Genomic DNA, 27,871 nt, shown 5'->3' with positions numbered 1-27,871 from the left:
TCTATATTCCTTTAACAGAATGTTGCCTACTTAAATCATGAAGATGGGTTCCTGTTACAGAATCAGAATTTAAAACTAAAAATTTCAATTGTAAATACCTGGAATCATAGTTGATGTCTAAATATATTAAGCAAATCCAAAAACATATTTAAAAATCTGGTATTCATCACATAATCCCTCTCAAGAAAGTAGAAATCTTAAGTTCTTTGATCCATCAAAACAGTTTCATTTTCATGCTTCCTTCATGAAAGTATTTGAATGCATAAAGGCCATCTGGCTATGTTACTACCTCCTCTTTGACATTCACTAATGTGGCCATCAGGCTAGTGTCCCACTGTTCCCTGACCACTAGCCTATCCTCTGAACATTACCCCCTAATGCTTTTTTCAAGTCCTTATCTTGCATACATCTCTATTATTGACAACAAGCCACAATGTTGACTACCATTAGCTTTCTACTAATATTTTCCAGTCATTTCTATATTCTTCCAAGTCAGGGAATATAACTGGCTCCACCAGGAAATAAAATAGAGGTCATTGAAGCAGCAGTGACTTCCAAGCTGTTTGCTAAATTTAGCAGTACAATACTTTCCACTCTAATGAAAACTGTGAACTACAATTTTAGAATGCTGGAACAGAATGGAACTTTAAAGGTCATTGAGTCCAACCCCCTCATTTTTCTGATGGCGGTGTGGAGGCCTTAGACATAGCCAGTAATTTTCTGGAGGCCAAAGAGCTTATTAATGTTGAAGATGAAACTCGAACTAAGATCTGCTAAGCTCTGGAGTAATGCTGTCCTCACTATATCACAGATGCTCTGCCTCTTAGGATGAGACTAAACTAACCAGATCTTATAGCATAAATATAGCTGATATTATTGGTTGTGGCTTACCCTCCATGACCATTCAACTGTTACATGGCTGAGTGTGAAATAGCAAAGGTGTCTGACTTATAAGTTGCTAAGAGAAATGATTCCATACCCAAACCCTGCCCCCACCTCTAAAAACTTCCTGCTTGATGTTCATCAATAATGAATGGCCCATCCCTGCAATACTCAGAGGGAGCTTACATTGCACTTTTGAGCAGCCGGTTAGTAATGTACAGTGGATAGAGCCTTTCTTTCAAATCCCAGGGCAGTGGGTCCTTCAAGGCTAGCATTGCATTTTCAATTAGCTGCTGAGTGAGTGCTTGGCATGTGTATTAGTGAAGAGGCACACAATTAGCTTATTGTTCCTTTCTGTATTGTGCTGAGAGGATCCAAGGGATCGGTGGGGGAACAGGCGAGCCAGGCATCACCGTGGATGTGAAGAAGGGGATTACTGAAAACTCTGAATCTTCACTTGCTCACTCTGGAATTACAGCTATTTATTACGAAGCACTCTGTGTGGCTTAGCGGAGTGTGTCTGAGGAAACACATCTCGGACACCACTTAGGGTTAGTCTTTCTGAGCTCTTCACATCTCTGACTAATTATCATCATTACCATGGAGCCCAACAGTCCCAAAAAGATACAATTTGCTGTGCCTTTATTCCAGAGTCAGATTGCACCCGAAGCAGCAGAGCAGGTAAGTGAAATTGGATGGGGAAAATTCTTGTACATAAGGTAGTATGAACATGCATTCTTGTTATTAATTGAAAGGTTCTTTACCTCTTGATTTGGCTGTGACTTTCAAGGTATGTAAACAAGAAATAAGTTGGTTTTTATACATACTTGTATTTAAATTGCATTGGGAGAACTTTAGCTAAAACGTGGCACTTCACTTGATATGAAATTAGCAACTATGAGTGGAAAATGGCTCTGTAAGCAATTCGGATTTGGTTTCATAAATCTGTTCATTTTTGCTCATTAAAATAACAGGTTCAACATTTAGAGCAACTTTTTAAGAATTCTCAAAATGAGCAAACTTTTTTCCTTTTTTGTAAACTAAAATGATTGATTTAGCCTATAGTCTGAAACTATTTCAGGATTTAGCGATTTTATTGCTAAATCAATCATTTTAGTTTACAAAAAAGGAAAAAAGTTTGCTCAAAATCCTGAAATAGATTCAGACTATAGGCTAATATTTTATTTTCATATATTTTTTATTGTGAACCCAAAACAGTGATTATAAGTTGATATAACATATTGTAGGTAGGATTTGTAGCTTTTTGTATGATTTTAAAATCATTTTGTTCAGACATTACAAACAGTCTTTTAACATTTCCTGGATTCTTTCTCCATGTCTCATATTGGCTTACATCTGTATCACCTTTCATATTCAGATTTACTTTAGACTCTTGATGTAACAGCATCTCTTAGAACTGCAACTGTGAGGAGGCAAAAGCAAAGAAATTTATAAGGACATCAACCTAATCCATTAATTTCATAATACTTAAATTATGTTTGAATCCTTTTTCAAATATTTGATATAAAGTCTTAAAAATCATTATTTAATCTGTGACTCACAGTGTTTCAGGATGTTTTGACAATCTGAGGTAGATGCATCTAGACTCAGTCCAGGTAAATGTAACCTTGAACGTGTGTCTATGCTGAATCCCTGGGGTGTTGCTTCTATCTTGGACAGGATGTCATTGATACATTTTATTCTCTATCCTACTGACACTTACTTTAGAAATTTATCCATAAATGAATATATTAAACAAATAAAGGATATTACATTTCAGGAATTCTAATACTACTATGCTCCTATAACTGTTAAAATTAAAATAAACCCCAAACTTTAGAGTTTGTAATAAATTACATATTCTCGTAAGATGCATATTTATTCTTCATTTGTTGATTTGTTGTAAATATTATACTAGAAAATTAAAAAGTTAACAAAATTAATTGAAATTCAAAGCTTATGCTGCTAATTTAACTGTGGTACCTGCTAGAAATAGGTTTTTCTAGCTCTTCCTTCTCCTGTTTAAAAATAAGGTTAATGGATCTTGAAAGCATCACCAATATTATGAGTCTCCAAGCTAGTCACTAACATTACCAGGTCATCGCCATACCTTCACTGTAAATTATTTTTCTGTTGTATCATTCAAATGCATATAATTATTTCTTTTCCGTGAAAATGTAGCTTTTTGGTCAAAGAGGGTGACACTACTATCAGACAGTTCAATTCTGTGGCTTTCTATTACTTCAAAATAAAATTAGGGAGCACCTTATGTGTGCCCTCCAGAGTTTGCTTTTCTATGTTGGGGAAAGATGAGGATGAGACAGCTTTGCAAGCTGCAGAGTAATCTGGGGCAGTGTCTGATTCTCACTGATATTATCTGGGCTTTTGTTGTTCACAGATCAGGAAAAGAAGACCTACGCCAGCATCACTTGTGATTCTCAATGAACATAACCCCCCAGGTAAAGAAGCCTAATGTCTTTCACACTGATGGAACATAATGGAATTGTTTGAGTAAAGTCAAAGATCACGTCATTACTGAAAAGTCTCAATTTAAGATTTCAGTTAGCAATATTCCAAAAAGCTAATCTATAAAATGAATCATAAACAGAATCAGGAATAAATATTATAGGAACAATCTCAAGCAATACTCTATTTTCTCTAGAAATTTTCTCTGTATTTTCTCATCACTAATGATGATATGCTATGAAATGTTTTGCTAGCACTGGCTGGCATATGTTCAGGTGTTTATGTGGAACATGGATCACTGCTTATAAATGAGGCTGGCGAAAAGCTGTTTGATTAGGTTTCAAAGCTCAAATTACAGCCCTAGAGATGCTTATATCTTTAAAGAGTAGGGTTTTTTTAAATTTGGAAAGGTTGACATGGTGTGGGCAATGGCCCAGCGTTGGCTTCAGCTTTGCTGCTGATGTCATCTTTAAATAATGTAATTGATAAGTAACCGGATCAATTTTCAGCACTGCCTATTTGAGAGCCATTCTGAATGGCTGAATCCATTTGTTGAGGTTTTATTTTCTATTTCCTGTAAAAACGAAAACTGCATTATTATTCCTGATAAAAGACTATCATGTGTAATACACAAACATTATTTACTTATTGAGTGGGGTGAGTTTTAGTCTCACATTTGAGTGCTGCCTCTGGATATACAAGTAGGATAGGAAAGGTCATGGCATTAATTTGTAACCAGGCTGAACTTGGTGTTGAATTTTTTGCAGGTATAAACAATAATGGGTGGACAAAAGGAGTTTAAACAGTGGAAACATAATATGTCAAATAATAGACTGTAGTGAGTGATCTAAGAATACCAGGGTGAAATAGTCCTTGACTTTTTCAGACTCCTTTCTAATTAGAGAAACATATATTAAAAAAAAGTAAATTAATAGACTATTCATCATTGAACCCAAATCCATGAAGATTTTCAGGTGATGGAAAATAAATAAGCTAATTTATTTTTCTTGAAAACAAATAATTATAGTTTGATCCTGTAACTTTAAAGTGCCACTGGATTTAAAATTATTTTCAAATATATTACCTCAATAAATGTTAACTTACTTATATTTGGTTAAATAAGAGGTGCAAATGAATGTAATTACAGTTTAAAAATAAATGCAAGTATGAACATAATTTGGGGAGGGGTAATTTTTTAGCAATTTTCCGTCACTGCCCTGCTCATGGCAGCAGACACTTCCGCAATGTCCTAAAACTTTCCTCCCTATGCCTGCCTTGAAGTGTACTGCACAACCTGATTTCCAGGTGTTCCATCTCCTGGAAAGCAGTTTTCAGAGGTGTACAGACATTGTTGCTGTTTGAACATAGTGAAGTAATGCAAGTGACCTTCATCACTCTCATTTGAATTCCCACAATAGTACCTACTTTTTCTTGAGTGCCAAATATATGCCATTTTACAGATAAGGAAAGTGTATATCAGAGAGGTGAAGTGATTTTTGTGGCTATTCCACTAGCAGTCACAGATTCCAGAGACAAATGCAGATAATTCTGATACTGAAGCACATACATTTTCACTGGCACTGGCTTTGAAAATTTCAGTTTGCACTACATGGTGAACGTTTTATAATGTGACTAGTCATTCAGGCCCTATAAGCAAGCAAATTCAAACAAAATAAATCCATTGTCTGGACCACTTATCTTAGCAGATTAGGAATTGTACTTAAATATCACTGGGAATGAATTTAGTTTTTCTCTAGAAACCTTTTTCTTGTCAGATCTCCCAATTACTAGATGGTATTGTCTCTTTTCTGTAATTGACCTCATCCTTCTCTTTCTTTTTTAAGCACTGTTGGAGACAAATTAGATGCAAATAGCATCTCACAGAGAACAACTTTATTTTAGTACCTCACCTGCCTGCATCTTCATCCCTGTTTATGGACACTAGAATAGTCTACAAAGAACTAATCAGCCTTTGATTGTGTATAGGACTTGCATCAGTGTGCATGGCAACTAGAGATTTTGGACTAGTGATAGATTTTTATAGTAAAACCGTTGAAAGCGTATAGTTTTCCCAGTAAAAATTATCTAGCACCAAGGTTACTGGGGAAATAACTCTAAAGATAAAACAACAACAAACGCTCATCATCACTGGTCATTAGAGAAATGCAAATCAAAACCACATTGAGATTCCATCTCACACCAGTTAGAATGGTGCATTAAAAAATCTGGAGACAACAGATGCTGGAGAGGATGTGTAGAAATAGGAACACTTTCACACTGTTGGTGGGAGTGTAAATTAGTTCAACCATTGTGGAAGACTGTGGTGATTCCTCAAGGACCTAGAAATAGAAATTCCATTTGACCTAGCAATCCTATTACTAGGTATATATCCAAAGGATTATAAATCATTCTATTATAAAGACACATGCACACGTATGTTCATTGTGGCACTTTTTACAATAGCAAAGACCTGGAACCAACCCAGATGCCCATCAATGATAGACTGGACAGGGAAAATGTGGCACATATACACTGTGGAATACTATGCAGCCATAAAAATGATGAATTTGTGTCCTTTGTAGGGACATGGATGAATCTGGAAACATCATTCTCAGCAAACTGACGTAAGAACAGAAAGTCAAACACTGCATGTTCTCACTCATAGGCAGGTGTTGAACAATGAGAACACATGGACACAAGGAGGGGAGCATCATACACTGGGGTCTGTTGGTGGGGGGACTAGGGGAGAGACAGCAGGAGGTAGAGAGTTTGGGGAGGGATAACATGGGGGAAAATGCCAGATATAGGTGACTGGGGTAATGGAGGCAGCAAACCACATTGCCATGTATGTACCTATGCAACAATCTTACATGATCTGCACATGTACCCCAGAAGCTAAAGTACAATTATATATATATATATATATATATATATATATATATATATATGAAAAATAAAAGAATTTCCCCCTTACAGTTTTCCAAAAAAAAAAAAAAAGAAAAAAAAAAGATAACAACAACAAACAAACAGCAATAAAAGAACACCAAACCAAATCAAACTTGGATACTGGTTTTAACTAGCCATGTGATCTTGGGTGAGGGATATCTCCAAGCTTTACTTTCTCATCTATAAAATAGTGATTATAATGTTTTTTCTTTCAATCTCACAGGGTTGTTGTAATGATCAAAAGAGTTAACATGAACATGCCTTAAAATTGCAAAGTGCAGCAAAGATTAGGTGTCATTAACTGATGTGTTTGGAAATACAATATTTGCATGTGATATTTAAGAATGAAGATGTAAACAAGAAAAAGAGAATCTTCTTAATCTCATCTGCTCTAAATATTTCTGCCTTATCCAATAGTTCCTTTTCCAAAGATTATCTGAACACTCTCTATCAAACAACAAAATAAATAACAGTAACAACAAAAACCATCATAAGTATTAAATGACCATTTTTAAGCAATTGTTTCTCCAGTCACCCCAAAGCAGTATATTCTTTGACAAACAGAAACTGGGTGCAGTTTTAAATGCTGGTAAAACTAAACAAATCTCTTCAATTCACTGAAATTGGCCAGGGAATAATTGGCTGTTCTTGGAATCACCTGTCATTAATGCTGTTTAAAATTCAAATCCCTGCAAATCTTCCTTTTGTCAATTAATAAAGCAAAGAAAATGAAATTATTCATTATAGAAACATAATTAATAAACCATTCCAATTCATAAGGCAAGATCAGTGTACTGCAATCACTGTTAAATGAATTAGACCTAACTTGCTTTTTTTTTAAACCTTTTCAAGTGTTTGCAGGAAGAATCAATTATGTTAGTATTTGAAAGAATGATTATATATATGTGTGTCTATATATATGTTCTGTTTATATTTTGTAGGGGAAAAACAGAAAGATCTTTCAGCATGTGTATTTAGATTTTTTGTTTGCTAGTTCATCTCTGCTGGTCTAAACGCATAGATGATGGGATAGGCACCTGATTAGTTGTATTCTAGGGGCAGCAAAATGTCCCATAGTCCCTTTCTAACAAATGGCCTGGAACTCTCAGCAGTAGAAGCACTACGTAAACAGACACTTAACCTGTTAAGGATATATGTCACCCTAAGGCATGGGTTAGTAAATCAGTTTAACTCAAAATAATGGGAAATGAAACTTAAATTTTTAAATTGAAGGACTGAGGTCTGGGAAAGGTTATCAGCAAATGTATGTCTTTATGGTAGAAAAAGCAGAAACAGTGTATTTGCTTCCGGAAATAACTCCGAACTGCCAGGTGGCAGCAAAACGATACTGTAAAACTGAGATAGTGGGTGTAGGGAATCACCAAAGATCCTGTATTTCCTCTTTTTCTGATGTCTTCTGGGGCTACCAATGTGAGTGACCTTTGTAGCAAACTGCTTCTCTTTCTCCATTTTCAGTTCCTCTTCTGATTAAGGGCCTCTTTATGATAAGCTCTCTGAAGCTACACAGGAGAGCATTGTTATCTATTCTTATACGGTGTGCTGTTTGCTTTTACTTTTGTGTAATCTGTAGTGAACTGGTTTGTTCTTACATTTTTTATCTAGAGAGTTGCTGATGTGTAAATTGTCTATATAGAGAAATAAATGGCAAAGCCACTTTCTGTAATTTATTCCATCACATCTATAGTTGTTTTAAGTCTACTTAAAAACATTACTTGTTTTTAAGTAAACTTGTTTACTTGTTAAGTATTACTTGTTTTTAAGTAGAATTATGAAAAGACTATATTTGGCTACTAGCATTTGAAATCTAGAGTTGGAAAATAATTTCAGAAAATACCTACTCTAACCACACATCTTCATGACAGACATACATAATCCAACCCAAGCCCCTGAGACTCATTCCATTTTATATACCTCAGAGAAGAATCCATAATTACCCATGGTTTTCAACTCCAGCTCTGATAATTTCAGATGTTAGAAAATAGTTTCTATACCAAACTTAAATTCCCCACTTTATTCTAAATTAACTCTTCATTTGTTCTCTTCAATAAAAGTCATTTTTTCACCTTTTAAAATATATGAATGAATGATTATTTTCTTTTATTCTCAATCTCCCTAAGGGCTTTAATAAACTCTATCCAAATTCTCCCTATTGCTCTGCTTTTGAAGCCCGGAGCTGGACACAGTTTTCCAGTAAAAAGCCAGCCTAGATCAGGTCTTCTGAATATTAAAGTTTGTGGCATCCATTGTTTTCCATTTACTGTTAAGCAGAGACAATATGGTTACAATTATATTTAATGGACCTGATGCCTATTAAACATGAGTGAGCTGTAAGAGGCCTGAAGCTAAGTGCAGATTTGGTTTAGTACCCAGGAGTTTTGACATCATTTAAAAGCTCGCTGTACATCTAAAAAGTGGAATCAGAAACATAAGGTAAAATAGTTTTTTGGGGGGTATATATTGAACTTCCTCTTGCAGCCAAATTTCGGGAAAATTGGCTTTATCTTTGACCCTTTTATTGTCAAATATCCTTTGAAATCAAGAATAAAAACAAAGGTTGTTCTCAGATGCCTCAGGTTCCCAAAAGTTAGTTAATAGGTGACATAAGAGATTTATGGTACTAAATATCACACTATTTCCTTTCAAACTTGACAGCAGGCCAGTCACTAGAGAGAACTGGGATGTCCAATTGCTCTGACTATTCAGCTCCACAAACTGAAAAAGAAGCCACAGTTCATACTCTATGTAGCATATTTCTAAATGAGGCCTGTATTTCAGGATTCTGAAACTAAGTTAACTAATGAGATTTTGAAGCCTCAGATTGGATTCCTGAGACATTGGATGATAGCTAGAAAATAATGCTGGATCAGATTGAATTGTTCAAAACACAAGGGGACTCCAGAAATTTCTGGTGATTTTTTAATCCCAAAATAATAGCTTTTCAGGGTCAACAAAGTGAAAATGGAAATTTGTTTCCAATGTTAAGGCATCACATGCACAAAATCTCTCTTCATGGAGACCCTCTATTTGGTAAAACGAATGATTGTGTTGTCAAGAAACAACTGGGCTCCAGGGATCACATTGAGAAGTTTCTGGGGACTCTTAAGGCTGGATAAGACATTGTCAGGCCCAGATCTTGAGGTACCAGCCACTCTCAGGGACCTCCAATTAAATGTATTCAAATAAATGCTATACTGGCCCATTGTCCACACAGTCATGTTGCATTTTAAACAGTCTCATCTAAATGTGGTGTAATTCATTCGGATCCACAATCCTTGCTGATTGCTCAGCATTTATTTTGTTTTGTCTTGTCTTGTATTAATGACAATATAATAGAAAAAAATGGCCCAATGTTTGATGATTATTGAAGTGTTAGCTAGTATTAATTTCCAAGAAATTGTCAGAAAAGTGTATTTCCTTCAATATTTATGAGTTATTGAATGCTGAATGATTTAAAGAGAAGTGGCACATGTGTATTTCAGTGATTCATGAACTGTACAATTAATTGACTTATTTTCCCCTAACTCTTCAGTCTGTGCAGTCAAATAGCCCAATCAATTGGAATAATTGTGAGCAAAAGATGAGGTTCCAATTCTTGATGGTGAAAAGTCTTACTACATTGTAAGTGTTCAAAGTAGCTAATCCAATGTTCAGATTAAATGAAAGAAAAATGAAAGGGACCTGCATTTCTTATTCAAAGATGACCCAGCTTTTTTCTAATCTAGATGGTGTTAGGCATTGGTGAATAGTGTTCCCAAAAAACAGTAGTAGTGGATAAGAAAAAAAAGATCTATAGTATCCCGTCATTGATCGGGAGAGGAATATACAATTTTGGAAATATTATGTATCCTATACTGTAGTGTTGGTTTAACTGAGCATATCCTGTTTGCCAATATAATTTTCATGAAATATGAGTTCTTAAGATTTTTTAAAATAAGCATGCTACCAATGCTTAGGTTTTTCATAAGGTTATGAAGAAATTATTGCAAATAATTGTCATATTTGTGGCCAATTTGTGTTTGACCAAAAATGAAATTCATCTTCCAACAGTATGTGGAAAGAAAAAAAGTTTGAGCATTGAGTATAAAAATCCTTTAGAGAGATCTATCAGATACTCTTGCTGCTCAATTTTGATTCCACTTCATTTTTATTCACTCATTTTCATACATCATCTCTGTTCTATATTCTGTCTAACCTTTCTTTATTTATTGAAGCAGTTCTCTTATGCTGACTCTTAAGACTTAGTCTAGACTGACTCACTTGCATAAATCAGTCTCTGTCTTTTTCACAAATTTCTCTTATTTTAAAAAAATTTCAGCACAAAACTCACTTAAATTGCAAAAGATTTCCCTGAATTATCTGACCCATTGTCTGTTATTCTAATATTCTTCTCTTAGCTTCTACCCTTAAAGATGTTTATGGGTTTATACATTCAATTCAATGTATTGAGTCCTTACTAAATCCTCTGGGAGTGTGTGGTCTAGGAAACAGAGAATAGCATATCTGGATGTATCATGATACAATTGTAATAACAGAAATCCCAGCTGCTGAAACCACAGTAAAGCCAATTCTGGCAAAGGCATAGAGGCAATTATTTATTATGCTTCCTAGTCTGTAAAGCATTTGCATGACTTATTTTGATCTTTGGGCTTTAAGCTATCAAGGATTGAGGTCAGAGCTAAAATTTTACTATTTATTCCAACTTACTAGTAAAGTAGATGTTAAATGCCTGTGAACTATTAAACTTAAATGAATTTTTAAAAATCCTCAAATTCAAAGTCAATCCATCAAACTTTCTTGGCACCAACTCTGATAAAAGCACAATGTTACTGTTCTAGAGGATAAAACAGGTGAATTATCAACCCTATCCACATGGAGAAACTTATCTGAGACATATTCACAATCTGACATATGTATTTTTATAGTAAAACCAATAGTGCTTGCCAAAAGTATAAAATATATTTCATTCAGTAAGGAAATGTCTATCATAGGATTCTTTGGATTTAGATTAAAATGTTGTAAAGTACAGTACACAAACTAGATGCCTGAGAAGTGACAATGATTATTTTGGGAAGGCAGGCATGTAATACTTAAGAGTAGAAGCTTTGGAATCACTCAGGTCTGGATATGAGTCTTAGAAGACTGTTTACTGCAGGAGTTTCCTCAGAAAAGTGGCTCATTCTCCTAAGGCTCAAGAAGCCACATGAGGTAGTTGGGCTCAAGTGTCACCAAAATGCATGTGTTTTCCCACACCACTATGTTTCACTAAATATAGAATACATTCATTTCCAAGAAGGGTAGTCTGAGTCCATTGAATAAATAGATGCCCATTTTTGGGCCTGCATAGTACTAGATACAGATGACATCATTGTCAGTTGTTCTGGGTAGCTTAACAGTTTTTTCAGTTTCAAATTTGATAGAAAAAAATTACAGCTCTTTCTAATTGCTTCTAGTTGATAGTCATATTTCATAAGATCATAAATTAGTGGACCGCTAACAATAAACCTAGCCAAGCTGTGTGCTTGATGGAAAAATAGTATTTCCAAATTCCTTTTTTTTTTTTGGAATTGTTCAGGAGCAAGCTCTTGAGCCTGGGCATTTTTGTGTCTTCCTCCAATTATTTTCTAGGCATCACTTCAACCAAGTAGTGATCTGTCACAGTTTCTACAATTCCAGATGCAATTCCAGACAGAATTTTCCAGGGGCTTATGCAGAAATGCTGCAGGATCTAGGCAGGTGACATGGATGAGATCCTGGGCCCTGAGAAGTACAGAAGGCTGTGATGGGAACTGTAGTCTGCTAGGAGAATACAACCTCCATTCAAGGCTTTCAAATTAAACAGATAAAACTGCAAATGACATAGAGAAAGCACTATAAGAGACTGGGGCACCAAAGTGGTAAGATTTTAGGGATACTGAAAAGTATCACCCTAAATTAGTTTCCAAAGTACCTGAAATCTTACCTTTTGCAGTTATTGCTGCAACTTCTAAAACACAACTACTCTAAAGATACAACACATCATCCTTGACATCTTAGAACAGTTGTCTACCTGGGGCTCAGGAAGGACCTGTGAAAGCCAGAGGTGGAGGGAAAGGCATGTCCCAAAGCAATAGTCCCAGCTATGACAATCTGGAAGCTCAGAATTCACTTTCTCCCTCCCAGTCTGTGTGCTGTCCCTGCCCTCTCCACACTCAGTCCAGCCCCTTCAGTTCTTCTCTAACTTGTTTGGAAAATGTTACACCTATATCTGTGAGTCTTTTCTGGTCTTGGGTAGAATATTATCTTTGAATTTAACTCAATGACTTTATGTCATTTAGAATAATTTGATATAGTAAAACTTAAGAGTGTTTAACAAAGCTATTTGTGAAATAAATTGACAAAATCTGCATCAGGAAAGATATATATTGACAATCTGGTCAGAATACCATTACAATTTGACCTTGGTAATAATGCTGAGGAAAAAAAGGACCATTCAAACTAAAAAGCTAGAGAATTTATAAACTTTCATTGTTTTTTGTTCTCTGGGAGGAATTTTCTATCATTATGGAAAACAATTTTCAGAATCACACTCTTTGCATATAAATACAGATTGACTTGCTTGTGAAAATAGAACTGGATGTACAACAAATAAGAATGAGAACAGTTATTTTGGAATCCAATTTTTAGAATGCTTTGCTTCAATGATGCAATATCATTTTATGCTTTTTTTTCCCGTCTGATGATAAAGAATAGATTTTTAGAAAATATATACACAAATATTTACATGCATGACCACACATACACTTGCACACAGAAGTAGATATCCAACCGTATGTTAAAAAAAACACCCACATGGACTATTTAACCAGGTAACAAATCCATATCCACTAAGTAACCTAACTTACAAAAGAGGCCTGAACCTGCCAGTGTCATGAAAAGCTTTGTAAATTCAGGTTTTAAATGGAATAAGCTAATAAGAATTTTTTTCTAACATCTTGAATTAAAAACCAATAGATTAAAAGCAAATTGTATTATTTTAAAAACCAGCCTTGAATGAAAAACATTGAAATTACTGGCATAGATTCAAGTAATGCAGTTCATTAAATTTTTTTAAAAAGTAAGAGTATTTTAAAAAATAAGTTGCGTGTATTCAATATTAATAATACTTTATATTCTCATTTGAGTAGGTTTCATATGCCCATTTTCATGATTCATGGACAGAAGTATTATAATTAGATGTAGAAAGTGAGCTCCTCCAGCTACCACCTGAAAGTCAATGTCCAACTAAAATGTGTCATCCATGTTGAAGACAACTTTTCAACTACAGTATGTCAGTTAATTTTATCCCCATTCTTCTAATTGCTAAACCACAAAATGTGAGGATCGTCTCTGACTGGCTCTGTCTCTCTTTCATGCCTGAAAAATATATCAATGTATTTTCTGTTAACTCTATTTTATAGGTTGAACCTGTCCTCTGTGTTTTTATTGTTTCTGCTGTATCTATGACGCATATCGCTTTATTCTGAACCCACACAGTAACTTTCAAACTAGTTTTCTTTGACTTTAACACTGGGAGGTCATTTTGTGTAGGTCTAAGATCCCTAACCTTAGAATTAGTGAATATGGGTTTCACTAGTGGCATGAGTAAATCTCAGAGTTTTAGTTTCCTCCTAGGGGAAGCAGGGATCATGGTAATGCTGGTATTGGTTGTGTTGCTGGAATCAAGTGAGATCATGCATGCTGGCAACACTATTGATGCTAGGCTTGGTCTTTGCCCGTTCTGGTTTGTGTGAGAGGCTTTTGGCAGACATAATTATATGATATGTGATTGACTATGGCAGCTTTACTTTCATGATTGATTTGTCATAAGCTCTAATTTGTATCCCGTAATTTACCTGCCCTAGCTTTTAATTAGTTAAGATAAGGCACCTGGAGTCTTCTCATGAATAGCTCATCTATTTCATCATAACCTACACATCAATCTCATTTCTTCTTTTGAATAAATCAGCCATTTCCTCTACAGTCTATAGAATCTTATTACACAAATTGTTGACAAATGCACTAAAGCTGAGACTTGATTAAAAGGAAATGAACAGAACAAAGGAAGATGATTGTTAGATTATGGTTAATGTTACCATTTTATTTCCTTTTCTATTTTTGCAGAGGGCTCATGAAGCAGAACACAAGAACCTTGTTTATTTGCCATAGAGAACTTCCTATTGAAAATAATTTTTCAAAAATGTGTAAAGATTTCTGATCAACTAGGAACAGACTTAAGCTGGATTTGCTTTCCCAAACACTTTTAGGAATATCCACTCTTTCTTCGTGGATTTTAAGCACTTCTCACTTGCCTCCAATGGTTAAACCATTTTCAAGAAATAATGCCAGAGACCCACTCACCATCACATTTCAGTGAAGCAAAACGGCATGAATGATTATGCTAAAACAAATCATCTCAATTTCTACCACAGGTCATTTTACTTGGTGAATAGCCCAGAGTTCCTGCTTCACTTAGCCAATAAAGGACAATTTTTTACTTAAGGGCCTGGAGATGTCTGCAAATATTTTCACACATTCTAGATCTACAGTACACAGCCATCACTGGAATCAAGGCAAACACCAGCTGTACTTTTCATTTAGACAGTTACAGAATAAGCAACATATTCAAAATATATTTTGAAACATGTTTAATACAGAAAATACAAAAAATTGCCTCTAAGTTACAAGTAAAATAATTTAAAAAGAAAAACATAGCAAATCAAAAGCAAATTTAAAGGGTGTTATAGAAATGTATCTTACTTTTGGTAGATTTATAGTTTGCAATCTATTTGTTCTACAGTATATGACTTCACAAACTCTATCAAATGAATATTTTAAACTCCGTTTTACAGAGAGAGGGTGATGGTGAGCTCTTCAAGGTCACAGAAGCTATTTCAGTAAGTAGGTCTGAAATGTACACATAGATTTTATAACCAAGGTCAATGTACTTCCCATTCCATTAATAACATCTTTATTTCTGTAAATAAGCAGCATAATACTCTTTCTATTTTATTTGTCTTTTTCATGGAATAAAATAAGCAAACTCTTCTTTGTAGCTTGCCCTTTGAGATTCTGTTTGATATCCCAATACGCATTTCATCTTTATTCCAAAGTGAGTTGGTTTTGAAGTGGTAGTGCTAAACTTTTTCTTTCTCTTCTTTGATATTCGTTAGTTAAGAAGACTGCTTTAGCATTGTAAATACTAGATATATTATTCTAGAAGCTAAAGACCAAAAAAATCAGATAACCAAATAGGAAAAATAAATATCATCCATTATTCCCTCCTTAGAGCTGGATCCTGTTGTTTATGCATCTCTGTGTCTGCTTGCCTATATATATACGTTTATTTTTTAAAATCATTGTCTTGACTTAAGCCATCATTAATTGCAAGGCTAAAGGACATCGGGATTCTAGTTAACTCAAAACATGACCAATACGTGCACATACTGTCATTTTCCTTTCTCTTCCATTTTGGTTCTTCTTGTCCCATGACTCAGATCAAATCCCCTCTCCTTCCTGAAACCTTTATGGACCACTCCAGCTGGAAGGTTTTGCACCATTAAGAGTAACACATCATGATACTAAACCAGGCTCGTTCTGCCAGCTAGCAGTAAGCCAATCACTGTGATGGTGGCCTTTGCAAAAGAGAAAAGATTTTATTCAGAAGGCTGCTGAGAGAGGAAATGAGAAAAGAAATCTCAAACCCACCTCCCTGAAATCAGAGCTTAGCAGTACTTATGAGATAGAAATGGGGATGGTCTAAAGTGTGGGGAAAGGTGATTGATGTGATAATCAGAATTCTGTGCAAGTGTAATCAATCTACATGGCTCTTCATAGAATGCGTGTTCCAAAAATGGTGGCATTAGCATCATCTGAGGGTGGAGTTTTTGGCCTCCTGACATCAAATGGTCATGTTTTCTGCAAACTGGGCAGGCCGAGTCGGAGGATCAGTAGTCTCAATCAATTCGACTGGACAAGAGTTGCACTCTTGCTCCTGAGAAACAACTTTTAGCAACACTTACCATAGAGACATACACATCAGAGATGTTATCTATAAGGAAACTAATGAAAGTTTAGTTATGCATTATTTGGTTATGTGACTTTTAGCTATCTAGGTTTTAAGATCAACTAGAAGTAAGTGATTAGAAGCAAATAACGTAGGTTAAACTTGGTGGGCTTAATCAGGTTAGCCTTTGGTTTCAGTAATTGGATCCATTAATACATTTGCTCCAGCTGATTATCCAGTGCCTTTCTGTCACCAGATAATGCCATGAAGGAATAGATATTAGAATTAATAAAATTTAATGTGGATTGAAAGAAGAAAGATCCATGTATATGAGGCTTTCTAATTTCTCTCTGGATAGGATGGCTGCAAATAAAGCTCTGAGGATGGAGCAACCCTCACTGTGGAAGAAAAACAGAGGTCATTAAAACTAACCTGAGTATTCCACAAGATTTATTCTTGTCCTCCCAGTTCACAAGTACCTACACTTGCTGATGTGTCCGTTGGATTATTATGAGTTCCTACATAAAATATTTATGGGCATAATTTGTTTTTTATTTATTTATTTTTTAAAATTTTATTGCACTTTAGGTTTTGGGGTACACATGAAGAACATGCAAGATTGTTGCATAGGTACACACGTGGCAGTGTGATTTGCTGCCTTCTTCCCCATCACCTATATCTGGCATTTCTCCTCATGCTATCTCTCCCCAACTCCCCACACCCACGCTGTCCCTCCCCTATTTCCCCTCAACAGACCCCAGTGTGTAGTGCTTCCCTCCCTGTGTCCATGTGTTCTCATTGTTCAACACCTGCCTATGAGTGAGAATATGCAGTGTTTGACTTTCTGCTCTTGTGTCAGTTTGCTGAGAATGATGGTTTCCAGGTTCATCCATGTCCCTACAAAGGACACGAACTCATTGTTTTTTATGGCTGCATAGTATTCCATGGAGTATATGTGTCAAATTTTCCCTATCCAGTCTATCATCGATGGCCATTTGGGTTGGTTCCAGGTCTTTGCTATTGTAAACAGTGCTACAATGAACATTCGTATGCACATGTCCTTATAGTAGAATGATTTATAATCTTTTGGATATATACCCAGTAATGGGATTGCCGGGTCAAATGGAATTTCTATTTCTAGGTCCTTGAGGAATCACCACACTATCTTCCACAGTGGTTGAACTAATTTACACTCCCACCAACCGTGTAAAAGTGTTCCTATTTTTCCACATCCTTTCCAGCATCTGTTGTCTCCGGATCTTTTAATGATCGTCATTCTAACTGGCATGAGATGATATCTCAATGTAGTTTTGATTTGCATTACTCTAATGACCAGTGATGATGAGCATTTTTTCATGTGTTTGTTGGCCTCATGTATGTCTTCTTTTGTAAAGTATCTGTTCATATCCTTTGCCCACTTTTGAATGGGCTCGTTTGTTTTTTTCTTTTTAAGTCTGTTTTAGTTCTTTGTAAATTCTGGTTATCAGCCCTTTGTCAGATGGGTAAACTGCAAAAATTTTTTCCCATTCTGTTGTTTGCCAGTTCACTCTAATGACTGTTTCTTTTGCCGTGCAGAAGCTGTGGAGTTTGATTAGGTCTATGGGCATAATTTAAAGTGGGCTTTGAAGCACAAAACACAGGCTGAACAAAGTTTTGGAATCATCTCAACAAGAATGAATTTTAGTAGTAGAAGAAATGAACTTGTTGTTTCACTGTTTTAGTATAGACATGCTTTAAGGTAGGCATCACAGATAATTAGTGGCTGCAGATGCATAGACAATCTTACAAAATGATGATTTTGGAACTCCTTGAGTTTTAGAAGAATTTAAATCCTGAACAAGTTTTGTTTAATGACCAATTTTATTCTTTTACTGTTTAAATTATTCACATCTGATTTTAAAGCATCAATAAAATGGTGATGCTAGAAAACTGAATACACAATCAATTTGGCTGTTTTCTTCTAAGAATACAGGAGTTCAAAAGTTCGATTAAATACCATCAAATAGTAACTATTTCTGTCCTACCGAATGGTCATATACTTTCCTTTAATGTTTACTTGGTACTTGCCCAGATAAATAGGGCCTAGGTTTTCTTTTCATTTCCTTTGAGTTGTAAAATAAATATTTTTCCAGTAACTGTTATTAAACTATTACGTTTGTTAGCAATAAGCTATCAGGAAATAGCAACCCTATAGTCAGTACTGAAAATTAAACCGTTCATTACATATCAAATGCATTTAAAATTATACAACTTCACCCCAAAATCCATTTGATGTGTCTTATGGTAAGATTTCTATGTAAGCAGAACTTAATGATTGTATGAGAAACCATTTTAGAGTGAACTTTGTATTACATCCTTCCTTTCCCTCACTTTATACACAAGGAATCCATAGAAACAAGTTACTTTTACCCCACTGAATACTTGAATTCATATATATATATATATATATATATATATATATATATATATATATATATCTTCACATTACAATGTTTCAGCTGCTATATTATTTTCTGACTGAGTTAGATAACATTATGTTCTATGTATTTCTGTTAGCTGGGTGCTTATTAACATGTATATCATTGTGGACATATTGCTGTTACATTGCATAATGATGAGCTTATAGCAGGCACCAGCTACCTTTTCTCATTTCCTGCTTAGAATGTTGATATTCTTCTTAGCATTTTTTCCTCATGTACCACAATCCTCTTTTCATCAAGGTATTTTTTTTTCAGTATTAAAATTTTCTGTGTTGCAGCTAGAGTTTGGAATTGTCGCATTGTTTTTAGAGCTATAGATCTACCTTTCACTTCAATAAAAAACCTGAGAAACTTTAGTATCAAATTCCTTATGAGAAAATAACTTTTTGAGACATATCATAAACTTTGACATAAAATAAATTGAGAATAAATAACATACAATTACCTACTCCAAATTTTATACTCTAAGAAATGTATGTAAACTGAAACAAAGCAATATAAGACAATAATAACAAAAAACAAAACTTTGTTTCTATACAAGTTATTGGATTTATATTTTTATTAATAAACATGATTATGTAATATGAGCAAGATTCCTTGGGCTTAAAGTAAAATATTTGGATCCTGGCTTTTCATCAATAATCTTGGTTGACTGTCTGATAACAGAAAAAATGGCTAAGACTAATGCACCAAAATGATATTTCAAAGAACTGAAAAACATAATATTTGATTTTTCATGACATTGTTTATTAATATGCCTCATGATCTAGACTGATTTAAATGCTTTAAAATTTCCAAATTTGAATACTCTAATACCCTCAGGAAATGCCACCAAACATTTGAGAGGGAAAACATATACTTGAAATATGCATTTATAAGATCACCCCCAAGTATCTGTACATAGTAATTCTTACCTTTGTCTTCCATAACTGGTATAATGATACCACCAAGAGTGATGGCATAAACACCCCAAAAACAAAACCACAAATCCCACAAAACTACCATCAACTCTTATATTGGGACAGAATTGACCTGTATTCTCTCCCATAGTCAAGAAAGCAGGGAGTTTCCTTCAGCAGTGGAGAGTAATAACATTCTGCTAAACTCTCAACATATTAGGGAAATGGACTCACTGAATTATAAAGGAGTCACATAAATTGTCAATTTTTAATGTACTGTGATGAAGATATCTGCGATTTGTGTTTACATTTGAGATCTGCTCTGCATAATCTTGCCTCATCTTTTCCCAACAGTCATCTGTATTCACTGCCTTTGCTCACCTTTTGCTCTTGCAACTGCAATGTTTAGATTTCTTAGCCTGAAGAAATACAAAACCTGTAATTCAACTTTATTCTTAGGCTTGGACCTTTATCTCTGGGCAGAGTGGCCACTTGTCTTCTAACCATTTCCACCTTAGATCTTTGATATAATTTTTTTCTACTTAGAATGTCTTCACCAGTACCCTATTTTAGTAAGCACTTGCATTTTTTAAGAAACCCAGATTCCATTTTGTTTCATTCATTTTTGGACATGGACATACACAGAAAGATGTTTTCTTGCAGCTCAGCGCTGAAAAAATATCACTAAGTAAAGTATAGTTAGGTAGCAGTTTGTATTTCTGAATTTCCTACGTTCTACCAAAAGTGGACATAAATCAGTTGTATAGATGTCCAAGCTAATAAAATAAATGGTCAACCTCTATGATTTTTGTTGAATGTATGTTTGTGTGTGAGTGTGTGTGTGTGTGTGTGTGTGTGTGTGTGTGTGTGTGTTTAGGGTGTATGTATGTAAAATGGACACTACCATTTGGACTTGCACAAGTTTAATTACTAAAAAAAAACTGCTCAATTGCCACCCCAACTCTCACTAAAACCATCCCCTTTTCATTAATTTTGTTTGACAAAGATTGTTTCATAAACAAATCAAGTACACAGTAAAATGATAAAAGCCAGAGCAGGAACACGTAACCCAGTTTTGATCTCAACTGTATGCTGGATTACTTTCTCCAGGAATTTCAACGGATGATTAGTCAGATTCCACTTGACCATTTTCAGTGGTTAGGATTTCAGCTGGTTTTGTAGCATCAAGGCTGTGACTGGAGAGCCCCAGTTGTTAGAAAGGCATGCTGTATATCTAGTTAAAATATCTTTCCTGAACCTTTGCCCTGTTAGTCTTGGTCTGCTCTTTTAAAAAATCTCAGAAAAAGTGCAGTACTTCTTCCAACTGAACAACCTTTATGTGTTTAGGGACAGACATCTTTGCTCTCAGTCCTCGCTTATCTAAAATTTACATGTATGTTTAACCTTACAATTATGAAATGTTTTTAGATGTCTCATTATTCTGCTCCCTAGCAATACACAGATTTTCAGCATAGCATCAAAATTTCATTTATTTAACAGATAGTTACTGGGACCAGGTAATGTGCTGAGTGTGAGGATTTACAATGAATGGTGTTGGAGCTTGTGGTGGCAGAAATACAGGATGCTTTACAAGCACACAGCAGGAACATATGGCCCAGTCAATGATAGCGGAGGGGAAGGAAGAATATGCTGAAATCTTACGGTGAAGGCAAGGAAGACTATCCAAGACAAAAAGAAAAGCAGAGGTAAAATTCCAGAAACATGAAAAGGCATTAGAGATTCAATGCCATGAATAGAGCCTGTTATAATGTGGCATGGTGTGCCATTAGGTGGAGGGTGGAGATTTGGCAGGTGCCGTATTGGCAGGCATTATAAACATTTCTAAAGAGTTAGGATTAGGAACCACAAGATGGTTTTAAGAAGGAGGGCTCATATGCTCATTTTTTATTTTAAGAAGGTCCCTGTGGCTGCAGATAATAAAACCTGAGTGCATAGAGATTTAGATTTAGTGAACTTGATGATCTATTGGATGGCAAAATTGGAGGTGGTGATAGGAAAATATATTGAATTAAAGCTATAGATTCCTGGGCCCTTTCTAACAAGACAGAAGCCATCTGGGGGAAAGTGGGAATGGTAATGAATTCAGAATGGAACACCTAACTCTAGACATGGTAGATAAAATGGCCCTCATTCTAATCTCATATGAAATATTCATAACGTTCCAGAAGTAATGCCTCAATAATGGAGCTTCTAGTATTAAAAACTAATTTACTAGATGTTTTTAGAGTAAGCACAATGTGCTGATAAAAAACAGAAATGTTTACCTAGTAATTATTACTTTGATAATGTTGGCAATACGTATACTATAGGCTCAATATAACTATCTGAAAAAGATTACTGTTCTTAATCATTAAAATAAATTCAATTAGACATGTACATCATTAGCTAAGCAATTTAGATTAGTTACTCACATCTACTGATCTGCTGAGTCACTAACATGCTGCCAGGCAATCTGGAGCATGAGTTACTATCCCCTCCCTGACAACTGTTCCACATATATGGGCTCTAAGGGATAGGTAATCTTAAAATGTATAGCCTCAGTTCAATATATCCATATTCAAAGTATAATGAGGAAAACATTTTTCATTCTTCTTTGATCAGTTTTGTATCCTTTCATTTTCAATTTTTAGGAAAGTGAGCATGTGTGGCTGAACAAGCTATCTAAGTATGGTTTTGAAAATGTTGAAGATTTTTAAGTCCTAAGTAGCAAATTGTTTCAATCTGTAACTAGGAGCATCTGTTACATACCACATAAACACATATTTTATATCATTTGTGTTATTTATACCATCATTTTCAAGTCTCAAAAATATGCCTAACTACACTATCCATTCTCTTAGTCTCAGACTCTTCAATCCCAACCTTAGAAAAATTATACTGCTTGCCGGGTAGTGAGGTATAACAGAAGATGTTAATGTTGGAACGAAAAAGACCTAGGTTTGAATGTCATTTACTAGGTCAGTCACTTTAAGAATTTACCTAATCTTAACAGCTTCTGTTTACTCACAGAATTAGGGTTAATTTCATATTATCACTATGATTTTACTAAATAAAGACTTGATGATATATGGAAGTGAGGCTTTGGTTATAAAAGATCAAAGACATATACTTTGATCTTCACTAGAACCTTTGAAGAGTCTTAAAAATATTGCCATTTTTCTTAGTCAGAAAATAAGGATTAGATGAGACACTAACCATGGATTTAAAGTTAATCAGATCTGCATATATGGATAGTATACAGCACTGATGGAACAAGATTTCCTAGGAAGGAAAAGAAGTGAGACTTCAGTTTGTCCTTAATTTCTGGAGACACACATTGGTTCTCAGGCCCACAGGATAAGTGTTACAGTTGAATGTGGTTACAATTTTTAGCAAAATCACATGGACCAGATGAAAAATTGTCTTTAAAACCTCGAGACATATTTTCTGGCTGATCTGTTCCTTTTAAACAACGGTCTTAAGTTTTAAGCAGTTTCCTCTTGTGAGGCAGACGTGTGGAAACGTGTGACGCCATGTACCATTAGCAGTATAACACAAAGAAGTTGAAACACTACCCAGCACATGAGCCGTTATTGAAGTATTTGAGTTATTACAAACAGCAAGAAGTTTAAAGTCTTGAGCAATGATCAAAGTGACAACCATGGACATTGTAAAGTTAGGATTTCAACTGGTTAATCTGCCTTCTTACTGCTTTTTGATAGCTTTCAGAGTATTTATTCATCATGTTGGTCTTCAAAACAATAATAAATAATCTGGATTTTTCAAGTCTGCCATGATCTAGCTATATGAAGGGCTAATTGTCTCACGTCTTTAGAGTTTCATTTTCTGAATCTATAAAATTAAGAGGTTTGACGAGATAATATTCTTGATCCTTGTGTTGAAATTTAACAATTTTAGTTATTGTTGGACACACACACACACACACACACACACACACACAGGTCTATCTACATATATGCTAATATACCACGTAACTGATTTCTCATGATGTTTCATCATTCTGTGGTTGCATATATATTATGGATTATTTATTTTAGAAAATAGCAGCAACAATATTAACATACTACTAAGTCTATAGTTATATGTTCTTCTACCTTAAATTATACTTAATATCCAATTGAAATTTCATTCTAAGTGCAACATTTCATAGCAGAAACCACTTGAATGTCAATCCCCAAATCTGCCTTGTACATAGTGCCATATTTGGAATTCTATGATTTTGAGAATAATGCCACATTGAGGCATGTGGTGGTGAAATAAAAGAAACTAGATAATAGTGGATTTTGTCCTGACTTCCGCTAACCAAGTAACCTTAGTAAGGCAATTTGTCTTTGTTTTCCCAAGGCCATGCTTTTCCTGTTAGGCAACAGAGGCAAAGTGCCTGGAGACTAGGAATTTTTATCTGTACTGATCAAAAAATGTAAGACCTGAAAATTTTCAGTGCATTCAGTATATGTAAAAATATGGCAAAATAGAAATCAATGCCTTTGCATAAATGTCTATAAAATATAACATCAGCTAATTATTTGCAACTTAAATAATGTAGTTATAAACAAATTACATTTGGGTGTGAGGTCTGAGTGAATTATATCATGCTTGATATAATATGGGATAGACCCCTCAAGGTCACTGCCAATGCCGTTGGTTAAGGAAAACTCCTAGAGAGGTACAGACTCAATACTTTCAAAAGACACTCCCATCTTTAATATTTCATCATTACATTCACTGTTTTGAAATAATGCTTTTATTATCATTCTTGACAGCCTGCAATTTTAAAAAAACTCAGAAAAGGGGCTTTTCTGATAACTTTACTTTGAAGGTAGTAGTATAAAGCATGAGGGTTTTGATGTGAGATAAATGTGGGTTTATATCTCAGTTTTACTACTTAGCCATCAAAGGATCCCACAAAAGCAACATAATTTTCTTGAAATATAGTTTCTTTTCAAAAATTTTTAATTTTTATGGGCATATAGTAGGTGTACATATTTATGGGGTACATATGATATTTTGATACAAGCATACAATGTGTAGTAATCACATCAGGGTAAATAAGATATCCAACACCTCAAGCATTTATCATTTCTTTGTATTACATTCTCATTATACCCTTTAACTTATTTAAAAGTGCACAATAAATTATTGCTGACTGTTATCACCCTGTGTTAATAGCACAACAGGGTGATAACAGTCAACAATAATCTATTGTGCATATTTATTTACGGTAACCATCATTCTATTCTCCATCACCATGTGTTTAGTTTTTAGCTCCCACAAATAAGTGGGAATATGTGAAGCCTGTCTTTCTGTGTTTATTTCACTTAACATAATGACCTCCATATCCATGTTTTTGCACGTGATAGGACCTTATTCTTTTTTATGCCTGAAGAGGAATCTATTGTGTATACATACCACATTTTTAAATCCATTCATCAGCTGATGGAAACTTAGGTTACTTCAAAATCTTGGCTATTATGAATAATACTATAATAAATATAGGAGTACAGATCTCTCTTTAATACATTGATTTCTTTTTTTTTTCTTTTTGGTATAAATTATCAATAGGATTACTGGATCAGATGGTAGTTCTATTTCTAGTGTTTTTCAGGAACTTCCATACTGCTTTCCAAAGTAGCTGTACTAATGTACATTCTAACCAACAATGTATGAGGGTTCCTTTTCTCCACATCCTCACCAGCATTTGTTACTGCCTATTTTTTGCATAAAAGCCACTATAACTGGCATGAAATGTTATCCCATGGTAGTTTTGATTTGCGTATCACTGATAATCAGTGATTTTGAACAACTTTTCATTGCCTATTTGTCATTTCTATGTCTTCTTTTCAGAAATATCTGTGCATATCCTTTGTGGGTTTTTAAATCAGATTATTAAGGCTTTTCCCTATACAGTTGTTTGAGTTCCTTATATATTCTGGTTATCATCTCTTGGTCATATGAGTAGTTTGCAAATATTTTCTCTTATTCTGTGTGTCTATTCACTTTGTTGGTTGTATCCTTTGCTGTGCAGAAGCTTTATAACTAGATATGGTCCTATTTGTCCATTTTTGCTTTGGTTTCCTGTGCTTATGAGGTTTTACTCAAGAAATCTTTGCTAAGACCAAACCTGGGAGTTTCCCCAATGTTTTCTCTCAGTTTCATAATTTGAGATCTTAGATTTAAGTCTTTAATCTATTTTGATTTGATTTTTGTTTATGGTGAGAGATAGAGGTCTAGTTTCATTCTTTGGTATATGGATATCTAGTTTTCCCAAAACTAATTTATTGAAGAGACTGTCCTCTTGCTGTATGTTCTTGTCATTTTTGTCAAAAATGAATTCACTGTAGGTGTGTGTATTTGTTTCTGGGTTCTCAATTCTGTTCCATTGGTCTATGTGTCTGTTTCTATGCTCTCATAATGCTGTTTTGGTTACTATAGTTCTGTAGTATAAAGGCAGGTAATGTGATCCCTCCAGTTTCCCTGCCTCCACCTCCCACCCCCAGGATTACTTTGGCTATTCTAGGTCTTTTGTGATTCCTATAAATTTTAGGATATTTTTTTTCAATTTCTGTGAAGAGCATCATTTGTACTTTTATGAAGATTACATTGAATTTGTAGACTATTTTGGATACTATGGGCATTTTAACAATACTGATTCTTCCAATTCATGAACACAAAATATTTTTGCATTTTTTGTGTCCTCTTCATTTTCTTTCATCAATGTTTTACCATTTTCATTGTAGAAAACTTTTACTTCTTTTTACAGATCGTTCACTATTGTCATATAAAAATGCTACTGGTACTTGTATGTTAATATTGTATCCTGCAACTTTACTGAATTAGTTTATCAGTTATATTAGTTTTTTTGTGGAGTCTCTCTCTCTCTCTGAGCTGAGCTGCCTAGAACTGGGGGAGAAATGCCTAGAACTGTGGCCACCACTGGGATTGCACTGGTTTAGACCCAAGCCAGCACAGCACCAAGTCTTGCCGAAGGCCCATTGCAGCACTGCCTGGCTACTGCCAATTGTCATTCAAGGCCCAATGGCTGTTAGTGGTAAGTGGCAAATCCAGCCAGGCAGATGTCCTTCCCTTCACAGCAGCAAACACTACTCTGTCCCAGGGGAGGTTTAGAAATGTCATGTGGGAGCCAGAGCCTAGAACCAGGAACCTTAGTAATCTGCTTGGTGCACCTTTCTACTGTGGCTGAGCTGGCACCTTAGCTGCAAAACAAAGTCCTTCCCACTCTTCCATCTCTTTTCCCCAAGCAGAATGAGATTCTTCATGGCTACCACTTCCCCAGGTTCATGGTGAATACAGCTTGGCTACCACCATTGTCCACTCAAGGCCAAGGACTCTTTAGTCAGCTTGTAGTGAATGCTCCCAGACCTGGGTCTCTCCCTTCACGGCAGCGGGCTCCCATTTTGCCCAGAGCAGGTGCAAAAATGCTGTCCAGAAGCTATGACTGGAACCAGGACCCCAGAAGTCGTCTTGGTGCTCTACCCCACTGTGACTGAACTGGTACCTAAGCTGCAAGACAACATCCCCTTTACTCTTTCCTCTCCTTTCTTCTAGCAGAAGGAGTCTGATATGGTTTGGCTGTGTTCCCACCCAAATCTCATCTTGAATTGTAGCTTTCAAAATTCCCACATGTTGTGGGAGTGACCTGGTGGGAGTTAATTGAATCATGGAGACAATTTCCCCCATACTATTCTCGTGATATTATTCAATCAAGTCTCATGAGATCTGATGGTTTCACAAGGTGAAACCTCTTTTGCTTGGTTTTCATTCTCTCTTCCCTACTGCCATGTAAGATGTGACTTGCTCCTTCTTGCCTTCTGCCATGATTGTGGAACTGTGAGTGGATGAAAGCTCTTTCCATTATAATTACCCAGTCTCTCATATGTCTTCCCCAGCAGTGTGCAAACAAACTAATACAGAGTCTGTCCCCATGGGAGCTGCAGCTGGGATTATGTTGTGTAACACCTGAAGCCGACATGGCACTGGGTCTCACCTATGGCCCATGGTGAATACTGCTGGCTACAACTGGTGTTTATTCAATGCCCAAGAAAACTTTAGTCAGCAGGTGATGAATCTTGCTAATACTGGTTCCTTCTCTCCAAGGCACTGGGTTCCTTTCTGGC

General features: G+C 35.3%; 1 protein-coding gene across 1 annotated transcript in view; it reads left to right on the top strand.

Moving 5' to 3' along the window:
- Positions 1–1,225: 1,225 nt before the first annotated feature.
- The window catches only part of PPP1R1C (protein phosphatase 1 regulatory inhibitor subunit 1C), a 137,985-nt gene continuing 111,339 nt past the window's right edge, over positions 1,226–27,871 (top strand). Inside the window, exons 1-2 of the mRNA XM_010351489.3 lie at positions 1,226–1,563; positions 3,281–3,341. Of these exons, the coding sequence (XP_010349791.1) occupies positions 1,483–1,563; positions 3,281–3,341 (142 nt within the window). The 5' untranslated portion in view covers positions 1,226–1,482. The remainder of the gene's footprint in view (positions 1,564–3,280; positions 3,342–27,871) is intronic.

Source organism: Saimiri boliviensis, chromosome 5, assembly GCF_048565385.1.
Source record: "Saimiri boliviensis isolate mSaiBol1 chromosome 5, mSaiBol1.pri, whole genome shotgun sequence".
Taxonomy (NCBI): domain Eukaryota; kingdom Metazoa; phylum Chordata; class Mammalia; order Primates; family Cebidae; genus Saimiri; species Saimiri boliviensis.
This window is presented reverse-complemented; position numbering and strand designations above follow the sequence as displayed.